The 16,341-nt window shown below is 53.6% G+C and overlaps 2 protein-coding genes across 2 annotated transcripts in view; one reads left to right on the forward strand and one right to left on the reverse strand.

Annotated features, from left to right (window-relative positions):
- The first annotated feature begins 925 nt into the window (after positions 1–925).
- Positions 926–1,484, forward strand: HSPB9 (heat shock protein family B (small) member 9). The gene has a single exon (XM_032871798.1). It carries the CDS (start codon positions 976–978, stop codon positions 1,462–1,464), a length of 489 nt encoding a protein of 162 aa, XP_032727689.1. The 5' UTR covers positions 926–975; the 3' UTR covers positions 1,465–1,484.
- A 762-nt stretch (positions 1,485–2,246) lies between these two features.
- The window catches only part of RAB5C (RAB5C, member RAS oncogene family), a 24,707-nt gene continuing 10,612 nt past the window's right edge, over positions 2,247–16,341 (reverse strand). The window contains exons 2-6 of the mRNA XM_032871655.1: positions 7,149–7,402; positions 5,456–5,607; positions 5,125–5,247; positions 3,673–3,766; positions 2,247–3,178 (exon numbers count right to left, since the gene is read on the reverse strand). Of these exons, the coding sequence (XP_032727546.1) occupies positions 3,063–3,178; positions 3,673–3,766; positions 5,125–5,247; positions 5,456–5,607; positions 7,149–7,314 (651 nt within the window). The 5' untranslated portion in view covers positions 7,315–7,402 and the 3' untranslated portion in view covers positions 2,247–3,062. The remainder of the gene's footprint in view (positions 3,179–3,672; positions 3,767–5,124; positions 5,248–5,455; positions 5,608–7,148; positions 7,403–16,341) is intronic.

The raw sequence follows: 16,341 nt of genomic DNA on the forward strand, positions 1-16,341 counted from the left end.
AAGGGCCAGCCTGGGGTCTGGAGTTGTCTTGGCTTCCCGGCACACCTCCCCCCACCGCCAACGGCCCTCTCTCTCCCACCAGTCTGCAGACACAGAATTGCAGCTACAGTGGAGATTAAGAAGCAACACTTCCTCTTCCTGCCCCGTGAAGTGGTTACACGGCTGTGCTCTTTGTGGGATAATTCAGCTGTACTCTTTGGTGCACTTTTTTGTATTACGTTACATTTCAGCAATAAAGGATTATTGTAAAAGCACTGAGCACTGAGGATGTTCATGGCCACAAAACCCGATACCTAGATGAGGATGAGGCAGAAGTAAAGGCAGGCACATTCTAGTAGGCGTGGATGACTCTCCCCGTAACAGCGTGGGCACCTCGAGGGCAGGGCCGGCGTCTTCATTTAGCCCCAGAGCCCAGCCCTGAGCCTGCCCCAGTCGACCCAGGGTCCGAAGCACGAAGGAAACCAGGAAGCCCTGTTCACCTCCCAAGCCCATGTGTCACAGGGCTGTGCGCGGTCAGAGAAAGGACGTTCGGAGAATGGAAGACCCCACGGTCACATGCCCTTGGCCCTGTTCAAGGGACGGACCCTTGTCCTCAGGCCCGATTCTTGAAAGGGCAAGAGCCCAGCGGCTCAGTCTCATCTCTGCCCTGTGCTGGTGAGCGCTCCAGGCTCGGGCCCCCACGTCCAGCCTCGATTGGCCTACACAGGTGCATCCCAGCTTGGAGCGGGGGAAGGGCCTAAGAAAGGGGTAGGCGCCAGGATAAGAGCAGCAGCAGCCCGCCAGGGCGGCTGACAACCGGACCTGGGGAGGCAGGACTCGCGTGGCGGCGCCCCCCAACCCCCATCCGCCTCCCCCCGGCCGCAGGGGAGCGGAGCGGGGCTGCTTGGAGCGAGGCCGCGCGAAGGCCTCTCCAGGTGTGCGCGCTCAGCGCCACGCCCCACGCCTCGCGCGGTTGGGCAGCAGTTGCTCACTCGGATGCAGCGGGTCGGTAGCGGTCTCCCCAGCGGGAGCCAGGTGGCGTCCCGCAGTCCCAGCGCGGCCCTTGCCGAACAGAACCAGGTGGCCACGCTGCCGGTACGGCTGCTCAGGGACGAGGCGGTGGCTGCGTGGAACAACGTTCATGCGGAAGATGGCTTCCAGATGAAGGTGGACGCCTACGGCTTTGCCCCCGAGGAGCTGGTGGTGCAAGTGGACGGCCAATGTCTGATGGTGACCGGCCAGCGGCAACTGGAGGGCTGCAGCCCGGATGGGGCCGGCTACCGCGTGGCACAGAGGGTGCACCGGCAGATGCAACTACCGCCAGACCTGGATCCCGCCTCCATGACCTGCAGCATGACCCCCTCGGGCCAGTTGTGCGTCCGAGGCCCGAGCCGGGCGCTGTCTCCCCCTGAAGCCCAAAGAGGTCCATCCCCGAGAGTCCGGGGCCGTGGCCCCAAGAAGGGCCAACCTACCCTGACCCAGTAAACAACTAAGTGTGCAGCAGCTGCCTTGGTGTTGTGGTCTTTTCTTGGGGTCGGGGTCAGAGGTCGAGGCATAACGGAGGTAGAGAGCGGGCTAGTGGAGGGCCCCTGTTGGCAGGGAAGGCACTTTAAGGGGTTGGTCCGCCAAGAATCAGGTCTCTGTGGCCCAGCCGAAGCTGGGGGCGCTCCGTGGACCCAGTGCCCAGCCCCTGGCAGCTGACCGCAGCAGCTCCAGCAGGGAGCAGCAGAGGGCCAGGAGGCCTGCAGGGGGACCAGGCTCCATCACCACCAGAGGGCCCCCACAGACCAGACAGAGGGCTTGGACCTCGTGTGGTGCAGTCCCTAGGCCTCAAGAGCAGCCCAAGGTCCCAGAAGTCACCTGGGAAGAGGGTGAGAGGACCCAGTCCTTCACAAGGTACAGACTTAACCAAAAAACCCCAAAGTGATTGTTTGTGGTGTTTCCAGAGACCAACTACTTTCAAATGCAAACTGCACATCACCCCAGTATAATCTAGAGGGAAAGGCAAATGCAGGCCCCTCAGTTTCAAACTTGGTGAGATTCAGCCCCAGGTCACTCTTACTCCACCCTCACCCCCTAGAGTTGGTACCAGTAAGGGCCTCTTTCTCTTGGTTACCATGACCACCAGCATCCCCTCATTAGGGGGGTGGGGGGGAGCCTCTGTTCCACAGGATTCAGTGGTTCATTTTAAATTAACTTCCAAGTAAGCTAGAGCGGATATGGTCTGATAAACTCTGCCAGAGAAAGACAAGGAAGACAAGTGGGAGGTCGATTGATCGGCTGACTATATTGACAAGATACTGATTGGTTACATGTTGAAGAAAACATACAATACAAAATACAGAAAAAGTTGGTTCCATCCCCTCCCACTCCCCCCCCCCCCTTACCCACCCACCCCCAAAACTCATCATTGTGATTTGGTCAGAACAGGGCTCAGAGCCAGAGGTCAGGGTGACAGGGGGAGAAGGGGCAGGTTGTGGACAATGAGTTGGTGGTTGTCACAATAATGCTGTGGTAATGCTGTGGTTTCTCTCCCAGCTGTGAGTCGGGGGGTGAGTGGGGGCGGGCGGCCTGATGACAGCCATCTGAGAGAAGAGCTGCCTCTCCCTTCCCCCGCCTCTAGGGCCTGCCCCACCACCCAGAACCAAGCCCATTCCAAATATGGTAAGGACATGGATGCTCTTGCTGAGTCTGCTCACCAGCAAGATGGAAAGAAGGGTACCTGCTCCAAACCCCCGCCTCCACACATACAAGGGGGGTGGGAAACAGGGGCACGTGGCTACTACCAGCAAAGGAAGAGTGGGAGAGCGGTAGAAAGGGCTGGAAGTGGGAAGAGCAGATCATATATATTAAAAAAGTGACTTAAGACTTAAAATTGAATTAGTATTTGTACAGAAAGGTGCAGGTGGAATAACTCACTCCGGCCTATGATCAAAATTCTATGGAGAAATCATGGCAGACCCCTCCCCCTGCCCCCAACCCCCCCAGTGGTAGCCCGAGTCGTTAAGTGCGATTGGTTAGAGTGGATTCCAGTCGGGTCGGTCAGGCGGAGGAGGTGGGGGCAGTGGGCAGGCAAGGGGGGCTCAGTTGCTGCAGCACTGGCTCCGGCTCGCTGGGTTGTTCTCCTGCAGGTCCACACCTCGGTTCCGGCTCGGAGCACCCGCTGCATTCTGGGGCTCATTCTTGGGAAGCTTCTTAGCTGTTTGGAAGAGGAGGGGGAAAATGTGTTTGGGGAGTACCCAATGGCCTTCCAAGTCCACTTGAGTGGAAGCTGGCCTTTTTACCACCCGATGTGTGGTAACCCACTGAGGGCTTTGCTTCTATGTCCCACGTGCATTCTGAGTGTTTTGGGAAACTGAGGCAAAAAGAGGTTAAACAACCTGCCTAGGACCAGGGAGTTAAGTAATAAAACAAGGATTTGAACCTGGGCAGGATGACTCACTACAGAGCCAGATAAGCCTAAAAATCCTAAGAAGTAGGTTAGGGGGAGGGTCGTGCAGGGTTTTAGGTGGGTGATAAGCTAAAGGGTAAGAAGGTAAAATGTTGAGACTTTGGAAGGCTTTAGAAACTTCTGGGTGAACTATCTACATCTGGGAATTAGATAAGGGGACCCTAAAGACCTACTTACTACGTACTACAGACAGCAGGCAAGTGATAGGACCCGGGTCAGCGGAGGGGAGGCGAGCAACTCACCTATTGCCATGAAAATTTCATTCACGTTCATTGCAGTCTTTGCTGATGTCTCCATGAACAGCAAACTGTTGTCGTCTGCATAGGCTTGTGCTTCCTGATTTGGATGGAGGTGAGAAAGTGAGTAGGAGGGAAATGATGACAGTTGGCAGGGGCCAGGGCCCAGGATAAAAATCTTCCCTCATCACAGTCGCCTTATACACAGCAGACACAATGCAGGGGTTTTCAGGCCGAGGGCTCTCCTGCCTGGTGCCTCCCGCTGCAGACACCTGCACCATAACCCCAAGGGCCTCACTTCACATACAGCTCCTCTCAGCTCACAAACATTAGCAGACGTTTCACTCAGGTTTCCCTAGGTCCACTGTGCCTTCTTACTCTTCAAAATCACTAAGCCAGGAAATACTTCTAGAACATTATCCTACAAATGCACTTGCACATATGGAAAAAGCACAAAAGTCTGTGGCTATGGACCGCAGTGCTGTTTCCGTCTTTTGATATTGCAAACGACCTAGAAGCCCATCAGTTAGGGCCTGGTAAAAATGTACAGTACACAGAGCACACTCCGATCTAGGTAAAGAACAGGACTCAGGGGCGCCTGGGTGGCTCAGTCAAGTTAAGCATCTGCCTTCAGCTCAAGTCATGATCCCAGGGCCCTGGGACTGAGCCTTGCATTGCACTCCCTGTTCAGTGGGCAGTGTGCTCCTCCCCCGACCAGCTTGTGCTCTCCCTGCCGTCATCTCAAATAAATAAATAAAATCTTTTTTGGGGCACCTGGGTGGCTCAGTAGGTTAAAGCCTCTGCCTTCGGCTCAGGTCATGATCTCAGGGTCCTGGGATCGGGCCCTGCATCGGGCTCTCTGCTCTGCAGGGAGCCTGCTTCCTCCTCTCTCTCTCTCTCTCTCTCTGCCTGCCTCTCTGCCTACTTGTGATCTCTGTCAAATAAATAAATAAATAAAATCTTTAAAAAAATAAAAATAAAAATATAAATAAATAAATAAATAAAATCTTTTTTTAAAAAGGTGGGGGAAGATTCATACACACGTGTACGTTTCTAAAAAATGAGAAACTGATGCATTTGGGGGAAGGAAAACTGAGTTTCTGAGTTAAGGATTTGCATTTCGTTCTATATACCTTCTTTTACTGTGTAAATTTTACTTGTGCATGTGTTATACGGAAAAAAGTAATTCTTTTTCAGTACATTTCATTAAAAAGTCAGTTTACATAAAAAATAAGCAGCAGCTTCAGCGATTCTTATGCATACGTGTCACCAACCAACGAAAAAGAACAAGGAGAGGCAAACAACTGCTTTAGGCCTGTGCTCAAGTCCCGAGAGGACAGCAGAGACAAGCTCACCTGCCACTTCCCGGCCTGGCCCGTGGCAAGGGCCCGGAGCAGCCGAGGCGGAACTGCAAGTGGAGCTGGCTGACCCCGCCCCAAGTCCCATCCATCCCCCCACCTGGAATTCCACGGCTCTCTTGCTGGCCAGGTCCGCCTTGTTCCCTGCCAGCGCAATGACGATGTTGGGGCTGGCCTGCCTCTGTAGCTCCTTCACCCAGTTCTTGGCCCGTGCAAACGTGTCCTGGGGAGACAAGGCCAGAATGTCAAGAGACAGAGGAGGCGTTCTGCCCAGGGCCACTCACTAGACAAGCTCGAGCTGACAGAGCCAAGGCATTTAAGATGTCATCGCCCTGGAGATTCTGGTGAGACCCTCTCCCCAAATGACAGAGGAAATCTGCCCACACCCCCACCCAGGAACAAAGTGTCAAGAAGTAAGGGGAAATCTTTACTGTGTTGGTGATGTCATAGACCACGATGGCAGCCTGGGCCCCCCGATAGTACATGGGGGCCAGGCTGTGATACCGCTCCTGTCCAGCTGTGTCCCAGATCTCAAATTTGACTGTTGTGTCGTCCAAACAGACCGTCTGTGTGAGGAAGGCCGCTGTAAGAGGGAAGGTGGTGTTACAAGGCAAGAAGGAGTCCAGAAGCCACCCCCAGGTGTCTCTAGTACCATACCTGGGCTCTGGCACTCAGAGGCCCCCTGCTGCCACCAACCCAGAGAAGCCCTCAGCCCCGCAGCCAAGGCAGCCCCGAGCAGGGTACGTAGAGTCTGTGTTTTTCTGCCACGTGCTGAGGCGGCAGGGGGCTGCACAGGCTTTACAGACCCACCCAGGCAAGGGCAGCGGGAAATCTGCCTGCCCTTGAGCCACTTCGGGAGCACCCTGTGAAGAGGAATGCCGCAAGGGGAAGGAGAGGCAAAACTTCTCCAAGCACAGAAGGGTGGGGTGTGCCCACCCACTCCTCCTCCTCCTCCTCCTCCCCTCACAGACAACAGTCCAGCTGGAAACCTCCACAGTCCCTGAATTTGCTCCAGCCCAGGGGTGTTACTGGCCTTCGGTTTCCTGAGGACACTGTCACACACTCGGCTACACTGGGGACGCCTGAGAGTACATGCTGTTCCACTGCCAGGCGGAGGCCGGGTGGCTGCCTTCCCAGCTGCCCCTGCTGCCTCCAGCCATGCCGGCTAGCTACCACCGCCGGCTTTGACCTTGACCCACTCCTGACCGGCCACGCTGTGGCTCGACCTTCAAGGAACACAATGACCCTCTCTTGGGCCTGAGGAGACATGAGGGACTACATGGCACTTGTGCAGATGCTTCAGGGGAGTCCCAGAGCTGGGCAAGGCAGGTGGGAGCCCCCACGCCCTGGGACCCAGCAGAGGCGCCCAGAGAGCCGCGTGGGGAAGCCTGCTTGCCTTGTCTGCTACACCAGCCCCTGCCCCACTGCTCAAGGAGGGGCCCGGGGACTGCCTCACTTCCCTCTCTCTCCAGCTCCTGACTTGAGTGCTGAGGAGGCAGCAGAAGTCTGCTGACACAGCCCATTTAGCTTCCAGCTGCCTGGAAACCTCCTACCAAGAGGGTAGAGAAAGGATGACTCAAGCCCAAGGTCGGCCCTGGCCCCTCAAGGTCTGTCCTGGCCACTAAGGCGGGGGACCGAGTCCAGACCATTCCGTGCTAAACGCTGACTACCGGGAAATCAAGGATGGCCTCTGTGCTCAAGGGTAAAGGTCAGCTTCAGAAACACTGGCCCACTTACCAGGCCATTTCCCCATTCTGGAAAGTAGGAGAGGCCAGGACAGATGCACTGCCTGGCACAGTAGGAAGGACCCTCAGAGATGCAGACCCAGCCTCTTCCCTCCCAAAGGCCAGGGCAGTGGGAAGGTCTTAGCCAAGGCCACACAATACTCCAGTGGCGTCATCAGGAGAAGCAGCCAGTTTGTGATCATGAGCCAAGTTTTGATGGAGGACTACTGGGACTCTGGGGGGAGACCGGCTGTTGGATTCAATCCGAGGGCCCAGGTGAGGAAGAGGTGCTGCCGCCCCCGCACGTTAAGTCTCTCTGGGCAAGCGGCTCCCTTCTCCTCAAGGCCAAGTTATTTCTCTGGCATTCCCGAGGCCACCCCACTCCCCTGTGCCCACTCACCTCCAATTGTGCTCTCCTGGTACTCGTGGAACTGTCCCTTGACAAAGCGGAGGACGAGGCTAGATTTGCCCACCGCGGACTCCCCCAACAGGACCAGCTTAAACTGACAGATCTTGTTCCCAGCAGCTGGTCCGTTGGGTCGCGCTGCACCTCCCCGACCCGCCATGGCCCGTCTTGCTGTAGTGGTACCAGTGAGCGTGGGGCGGGGGCCGGCGCTGTGCGAAGAGGCACTCAGGGAGGAGGGGGACCTCCAACTGCAAGAGAGATCAGCAGTACCGGTCACTCCAGAGACGGCTGCTCAGCGAGGCCTTCTTCGCTCACATGTCTCTCTCTCTGCCCCCGACCAGGGACCTATCTCCCCTCCTGCCAACTCTTGGCCCCCCAGGCCCCAGAAGTTAGCAGAAGAGCCCTAGCTAGGATGTATGACACGTCCATTTGCTCTACAATCATCTGAGCAGTGAAAGTGGTCTCCCAACTTTAGGCTCATGGTTCTGAGCAAACATACTGGCTTCCTGATCCCAACAATGTACATGTGCATACAAATTAAACACACACAGGAGAACGAGCATATGGCAGCCTGGTGGCAGTTAACAGGCACCTTGGGGTACCAAAAAATCATCTGGGAACACTCCAGGATGTAGGTGAACAAACAATGAACTTGCGGTCCATTAGCTAAGCTCACGGCCCACCTCTGTGCACAGCCAGAGTGAGTGGTGAGACTGCCCAGGGCACGGGGAGTCCCAGTAGCAAGCTCAAGCTCAAGTGCTTGTGGGCACTTGGGGACCAGGGAGGGCCTGGCCAGTGCAAGTTGTTGCCAAAATAGCCATTTTGTCCTGCCATCTCGAGAAGGACCGCCCAACTTTCTTAGTCTGAGGCTGGACTGTGCACGGGGGTCAAAGCCTCATTCGCTCCTCCATCGTGAACCTGTTCCCTCAGTTGTCTCATTTGTGAGGGGCCAGAAGTCTCATACACATTAAAACACAACACACACACGAAACCAAACACACACCAAAGCCAGAGAGCTCTGCTGGCAGTTGGAACAGCTGCCAAATTTCCCTTATGAACAGAGACCTCAGTTCCATTCTCTACTGGCAGAGGTGGAGGGTGACGCAGAGAAAGAACTGGGGAGGTACGGGAGGGCAAAGACAAACAAGGGACACCGAGACCTGCACTGCCAGCAGCTGGTGACAGCTTAGTCATTGTTAGCGATAGCTTTGGAGCCGCAAAGAAGGATGAGGAGCCTATCTTCAGAAGCCTCTAGAAGACTTATACTAAAAAATAACAGAACATATACACGATGTTTTACAGACGAGTGCTGAGAGGAGGTATTTGGTCCTGAGCATCTGTACAGCATCTGAACCTAAGCTGGAAAGAGAAATTTTTTTTTTTTAAGATTTTATTTATTTATTTGACAGAGATCACAGGTAGGCAGAGAGGCAGGTGAGGTGGCTGGGAGAGGGGGGAAGCAGGCTCCCTGCTGAGCAGAGAGCCCGATGCGGGGCTCGATCCCAGGACCCTGAGATCATGACCTGAGCCGAAGGCAGAGGCTTTAACCCATTGAGCCACCCAGGCGCCCTGAAAGAGAAAGTTTTGATTCAACTACCCTTGGCATGATGGAGTCAATGCAGGTAGAGTGTTTAGAAGCAGATCCCAAGTCCTGCCCTGACCTGTCCCCTGAGCAAGGGGAGTGCATCCCCCATAGTCAGAGGACGGGGGCGTGAATGAAGAGCAGGACATATGGGAAGCGATGGGCTATGCTCACGCAAGAAGCTGACAGCAAAGGGGTTTGCTTTGTTCAGTCTGAAATCCTTTTTTCACATCCCTGTCCTCCTGGCAACTCATTTAAAAAGTGAGCTTCAGGAAGAATGATTCACTAGCCAGGAACAACAGTTTCCTTTCTGGACTGCGCCAAAGGAAAAGAGGTTTGAAATGGGAGCCACCTCTTCCCCAAGAATAAAGGAAGGCACTATTGGGGGGGGGGATCTCGATGAGGGACAAGAAATGCTAGTTCTACCATATTTTACAGTTTACGGGGTTCTCTTTTCACCCAGTCATTGATGTCTGCAAGACTCTATGGCCCTTTGAGGCAAGGTCTATGCTTTTAGCTTTTTTGGCTTCCTTTTTTTTTTTTTTTTAAAGTTTTATTTATTTATTAGAGCAAGTGCGTGAGTGAAGGAGCGTGTACCCACATGCATGGAGGGAGAGGCAGAGGGAGAGAGAGAGAATCCTTAAGCAGACTCCTCCATGAGCACAGAGCCCAATGCCAGGTTCCATCCCAGGACCCTGAGATCATGACCTGAGGCGGTATCAAGACCCAGCCCCTTTAACTGCCTGTGCCACCCAGGCGGCCCAAGTGCTTCTGGCTTCTTTGTGAGCCCTCCGCACAAGGCCTACTTATACACTGGGAATTCAGAGTGCTCACCAAGGAAATCAGTTGGAGAGACAGCTAGCGTTTACTGAGTGATTGCACAACCATCATCTCCCTTAAGCTTTAAAACAATCCCTTTTTTTTTCCTTCAGGTAAATAGCTTGACGCTCAGGTGTTACATATGCCCAGCTCAAGGCCACCCAGCACACAGGTGACAGAGCTGGACCCAGGCTGCCTACACGCTCCCTTATCTCCCAGCCTATCTCCCTGCCTGTGGAAAGAATGCTGGAGGCAACGCCCACCCTGTGTTTGGTTTCTGGCTGCTGGTGAACGAGCCCCCCCTTTTCGTGGCAGTGGCTTTGCTGGCCTGCAAGGTAGGGCTCCCGCCGACAGTCACAGGGATCTTGCAGGCCCTGACTACTTCCACCAGTGGGAGGGGCTGCCCAGGGCCAGGCAGGGCGACAGCAGCAGAGGGAAACCACAATGGAATTACAAGTTGGGTATTACCACAAATCCACGTGACACATCATCTTGGCTGGGCGGCACAGTGAGGCTGGGGCACTACAGGAGGTATGAGGGAATGGGGACAGAAGATGAAGTCCCTGATTGCAACAAAACCAGAGCAGCTGGGACTGAGGGCTACTGGGGTGGGGCGTAACCAGCACCCACCAGTCAAGAAACACAGAGATAACATCTAAGTCTTGTCCCTATCCAATCAGTGGGTTTCCAGATCCTTCACAGACAGAACCTGGTATTGTTAACAAGCCAGGAGGAGGGACAAATAACTCTTATCCGGTGGTTCCTGATCTTGTCTGCACGTCAAAATCACCTGTGCAGCCAGCCCCTGGAGGTTCTGATGAAGGTCTGGAGGAGGGCTTAGTCTCTATTTATTTTTTAAATTATTTATCTTTTTAAAGATGTTTTATTTATTTATTTGAGAGAGAGAGAGAGAGTTAGAAAGACCAAGCAGGGAGTGAGAGAAGGGAGAAGGAAAAAAGCAGACTTCCCCCTGAGTGGGGAGCCCGATGCAGGGCTTGAACTCACAACCCTAAGATCATGATCTGAGGCAGAATCAAGAGTCAGACACTTAACCCACTGAGCCACCCAGGTGACCCTGTTTTGTTATTTGTTTTTTTTTTAAAGTGCTGTAGGTCGGGCGCCTGGGTGGCTCAGTGGGTTAAGCCTCTGCCTTCAGCTTGGGTCATGATCTCAGGGTCCTGGGATCGAGTCCCGCATCGGGCTCTCTGCTTGGCAGGGAGCCTGCTTCCTCCTCTCTCTGCCTGCCTCTCTGCCTACTTGTGATCTCTGTCAAATAAATAAATAAAATATTAAAAAAAAATAATAAAGTACTGTAGGTGCTCTGCCTGGCACACACAGGCTGGTGACATGTTCTGCCTGGATGCTGGTCCTGCCCTCCAGAGACACCTGAGCAGGCACATATTGTACTTTTTATGGCCTGCGTGGCCTCGTGGTTTTCCTGGCCCCACTTGGTGGTCACATGACTAAAGGTATTCAACCTTCCCAGACAACAAAGCCATGGAGGAAGCTGATTTTGCCCCAAAGGGCACATGAAGACCAGGGAGTGTTTCAGACAGGTGAAGGCCACACCCAGAACCCCAGGAACCTTTCTGCCCTCCACTCCCAAGCCTGGGAAGCTGAGGATGCGCCCTAGTAGGTGGCAAAGGTAAGTTCATGCACTGAGCCTGCCTGCTGCTGGGAATCTTCTGAACCAATGGCAAGAATTATCCACGGGTGCTCAGGTGATGGAATTATAACCAAAAATGCTGTAAAAAAAAAAAAAGTCTTCTTTCAGACAAAACCAGGAACATGGGTTGCTCAGTCAGTTAAGCGTCTGCCTTTGGCTCAGGTCATGATCCCAGAGTCCTGGGATCGAGTCCCGAATGGGGCTCCTTGCTCTGAGGGGAAACATGCTTCTCTCTCTGCCTGCTGCTCCCCCTGCTCATGCTCTTTTTGGCATATAAATAAAAATCTTTTTAAAAAATTAAATGATTAAAGAAAAAAAAGGAGCCCAAGTTGTAGTCAGTTTCTTACAAGATACAGAATGGGCCGAAGATTTCATTTGCCAGGAAAAACACGTAAGTAGGATGGATTTCCTCCTGGATATGTTCAAGAAGCTGCTCAAATGGGTAGAGCTTCAGACCCATGACAAAAGACTCTCCTTGACATGAGCTGCTCCCCTCACCTTCCAAATCTCAGCCTTGGTTTGTCCAGAGGTCATGGAGGGGAAGCACTATCCCCAACCTCATCATCTTCACAGGAAATGGGAGCGACTGCAAGGGCTGCGGGGGTGCACTACACTTTCCCCAGCAATGCACATGAAAGGGCAGAAGGGACCTACGCTCCTGAACATACACCCAGCCAGTTCTGGGGCCGGGTGCCGGAGAGAGAGCTCTGCCTTACCCTGGCTTCTCTACTCTGGACACTATGGATAAGTGGATACCAAACTTTCTGTTATCAGAACCACACAGGACATTTAGAAAAATAACACTGGCCCCCTGAATTAAAATCTCTAGAAGTAGAGTCCAGAGAATGTTTTTATAAAATAAGTTCCCCCAAGGATTCTAGGCAGCCAACTCAAGCACACGAGCTACAGCTGATAGAGAAAGGAGGGAGGAATGCAAGAAACAGTAAGACAGACCCAGATCAGCGCCATGGACAACAGAGGGGGATCAAGTTGGGGGTGGGGGCCAACTACTGAGGCCTTCAAGACACCAGATGCTGCGGGACTATCGCCCTTTGCTCTAGCCTCCACCAGAAACGTCTCTTCTCTAAGCATGAAGTCACCCAGTTCATACTTTTTGTCCTTCCTGGTAAAAGAGTGAGCAATTCCAGCTGATGGGTGTCTCTCGTGCTTCCTGTTTGCTTCAGAGACTTCCTCTAGCTGACAGTCCTGGCACAGCCTGGATAGTGAGCTGATGAGGGAGACCAACAGACTCTGTTGACCTGAGGCTGAGAAGGGCTCACTTAAGGTTAGCCCTTGAAGGGGAGGGGGAAGGACTGTGAACCAAGTGGCCCACCCCACCCAGGGCCCCCTAGGGGTGGTTCTGGCCAGGGACTCTTCAGCTCTACTCTACTCTAGATGAAAGCATTCCTGAATATTTAACACCACAAGAGCTGGGCAAGAAAAGGCGAGAGCAGAAGCAATTTGTCCCCTTAAAGAGAACCCAAAGTGAGGCACAGGAGGAAAGGTAATTAGGTTCAACGGTGGAGGTGGAAGACCTTGAAAAGCTCAAATCAGCCGGGGAGGATATGATTCACCCATAGGCTCAAGAACACAGCTGTCCCCCAAAGAGAAAATCACAGCGACCGGCACACAGGACCAGAAGGCAGACTCACAGCAGGACTCCCCGGGCCTCTGGCTGGTGGCAGAGCCAGAAGGAAGAAAAGTGAAGCAACACAAGCCAGGAGCCCCATGAGACACCCGTCAGCCTTCCCCTGGGGCAAGCGGCAGCTCAGGACTTGGGAGACAGAACTGAGTTTAGTTGAAGCCTTGGCTCCACCGTTTATTAGCCGAGTGACGTTGGCCAAGTCAGACAAGCGTCTGCGGTGAGCTTCAGTCTCTTATCTGCGACGCAGCATTGTTTAGTACTGATCGCATGGGGCTGCTGTGGAGGTGAAGTGCAAGTGTACCGCGCAGTATGAGGCTGAAGGTGAGGCTCTGACAAATGACAGGTTTATTATACTACTCCGGCCGAACTACTTTTGACTCACACTGGTTGTCAAAGCGCAAAGTCCTTGAAGACCTAATCCTCCTCTTTCCAATTACGGAAGAGATGAAGATGAGCTGAGGTGGCCTGCCCAGGGTCACAGCCAGGTGGTGGCAGAGTCCAAGCCCAGGACTCATGACTCTAGCAGAGCTCCCCCACCACTGCTAGAAAACCCAAGAATATTGACAACGTTATTATAGCCACTGCAAATAAGAAGGCAGGCCACCCTCGATGTGGGCTTCCACAGTATATGGCCTCTAACAACAGAAAACGGAGTTTGTATCAAATGGAAAAAAATATATATAATGCTTGATGGAAAAATTCTATTATCTTGATTTGGGAGGCAGACACACATATGTCCATAAATGTAAAAACCCATCAAGCTGCCCAACTGAGGGGTGTTAATCTTACAACATGTGAGTTCCAGGTCAATAAAAAGGTTAAGGAGTGTTTTTGGCATAGGATTTTGCCTACAATGGTGAGAAATTAAAGCTTACAAATGACATGAAACCAGTCAGAAAGTATATAAGACACCTTCTGCCTCTTCTATAGTATGACAAAATTCAGAATAATAAAGATAAACAAAAAGATGATGCCTGAATTAGAAGAGAGCCAAGAGAGAGGCACCGAACTGGCTCAGTCAAAGAAGCATGTGATTCTTGACCTCAGGGTCATGAGTTCGAGCCCCACTCTGGGTGCGGAAATTACTTAAATAAATTTTAAAACATTAAAAAAAAAAAAGAAGTTTAAGACAGAACAAAGGTACCCACCTAACAAGGCGCAAGCAAACAGGGTTCAATAGAAATAGGACTGCTATGCACATACCGAGAATGTATCTGTACTTAACTGTGGGCTGAAGAATTTTAAAGTTGTTTCAAGCTTCATAATAAAAAGAGAAGGTGACATTTATGTCTTTTCAATGAGGAGAAAGGTTACACCAGTGGGGCTCTGCACTCTCCGACCAGTCTGGAGAGTGTGCACTGAGAACAAGGGGTGTAGGGGTGCAGGCTGGGGGATGGAATACGTGACCAGGACTATGGGACCACAACACAGAGGACCTGTGTCCCACCTGGAATGCAACAGAGGAATCTTGGCCCTGGAAGCCAGAAGCTTAAAAGCCCACATTGAGATCTGGGGAGAATCCTGATGGGGTGAGTCGGGCCAGGGCCGGGGCCCCTCCTGCCACAGGTAAGTAGGGGCTTCAGGATTAGGACAGCTGGCAGCAGGAGGGAAAGGGGGTGCCACGTTTCCATGGTCAGAGTAAGAGCACTCCCTTTCCAGGAGGGAGGGAGGTAAATCAGCCCAGATAGGGGCTCTGAGTGAGCTGGCTCCCCTCCCTTGAATCTGCCCCCAGCTGCCCACCCAATTCCCTCAACCGGTCAGTTTCATCATACTCCCCTTCCAGTGAGAACGCCCCTCCGGGGCTGGGTGCCTGGACTTCCCCACCACAGCAGGGTACTGGTGGAGTCCACAGGGGCTCCAGCTGAGGCCACCAACTGCTCTAATACCTGCAGAAGGAGCCAGCGTGCAGGGGCTCCAGGATGCTTAAACCCTAGATGCTCATGACCAAGTGGTCCTTTCCACCATCCAGGCAGAACCTGGGACTGTAGAGCCCCTTTCCCCTGGGCAGAAAGATGCCAAGCTGAGTGAGGCAGAAGCCACCCTTGAGGGACAGACTCCCAGCTTCCCAGAGCCTTGCCGCAGCAGGAACATCAGGAAAGCCTTCCCTGAGCTTTGTGCCGCTTCCTCAGCTCTCCACGACAGACAGTCCCTGAGAGGCCGACAGAAGCAGACTCAGCAAGCGCTAACTTTCAGGCAGAGGATGGAAACCTCCAGTCCCTGCTCCCTCTCTTCCCATGCCCACAGGAAGATTGCTGGTAGGTTTGGGGGGGGGGGGTGCGGTTACAACACTTATCTGCTGACACGGCTTGGTCAGTGTGGGCTGTCTGTACTGTCCACAGAAGGGCCTGAAGAATCAATGGGCAGCTCTGATACCCTCATTCCCGGGTCCTGCTGGCCAACAGAGCAGTCAGGCGTTTGCGTGGCAGGTTAGCGAGGAAGGCCAGACAGACTGGGTCTGTGTGAGGCCGCAACCAGATAAGACTCGTCCTGCCTCCTGATTCTAAGAGGCACCGGGGGCACTGGGCACTCAACGCTGGCACTCCTAAGAGACTCTTCTTCCTAAGAGGACCCAGTCCCTGACTCAGCACACCCCAGTCAGCAAGGCTGTGGCAGACTGCCTGGCCCCAACCAAGGCAGCTCTCTAAGAAGCCTCAAGCAAGAGCTCCGTGTGAAGTCTGGCACCTTCTGCGGCACAAAGCCACACCCCACTGGCTATGAGGCCTGGTGCGGACGGGCCTGAGGCTGAGGGATGGTTCATACCCCACCACCCAGCTCTTCACCTGCTGGTGCCAGGTGAGATGCTAAGAAGAGAGCCAGGCAAGACACAGGAGCTTCCCTGGCGCCACCCACACTGGCTGCGGCCCCGGGGGAACCCGGGTAGCGTAAAAGCCAGTGAGGACAGGCATGGGGTCCCTGCTGACAACACGCTGCACTGGTGCTGCTCCTGCAGTTACTACAGGACGGTTCTAACTGGAATCTCAGCAATGCAGGGCCCGTCTTCCCCTCTGGTGCGGGAGGGTCTCTGCAGACCAGCTGCAGACCACCAGCTGGGACAGCTGCCACTTCGGCTGCTGCCCAAGCCCAGAAAGACGCCAAGAACTTCTGCTGGACGTCAGGGTCATCGGCAACACCTGTTCATCCGGCTACTCACACCAACAAGTGCAACTGGCGCCCCTCACAAACCCTCCCTGACTTTCCAGAAAATCCGAAAACAAAAGAAAGCCGATTTAATTCATTGCCCTCAGCTCCTAAACAGCAGAGGGCAGAGGCTGTGTTTGGGAGGCATATGGGGAAAAGAGAATCAGGTATCAGACACCAGCAAACCAAAATCCTCTTGCTCAGACATCACATATGCTGTGGTCAGAGGCTGCCCAACGAACAAAAAACAAGGTCAGAGGGGTGCCTGGGTGGCTAAGTGGGTTAAGCCTCTGCCTTCAGCTCAGGTCATGGTCTCAGGGTCCTAGGATCGAGCCCC

This window comes from Lontra canadensis, unplaced genomic scaffold (genome assembly GCF_010015895.1).
Source record: "Lontra canadensis isolate GAN:19392208 unplaced genomic scaffold, GSC_riverotter_1.0 scaffold43, whole genome shotgun sequence".
Classification (NCBI taxonomy): Eukaryota; Metazoa; Chordata; class Mammalia; order Carnivora; family Mustelidae; genus Lontra; species Lontra canadensis.

Bases quoted from the DNA above. Each gene is read 5' to 3' on its own strand.
- HSPB9 (XM_032871798.1), top strand. From the start codon at position 976: ATGCAGCGGGTCGGTAGCGGTCTCCCCAGCGGGAGCCAGGTGGCGTCC.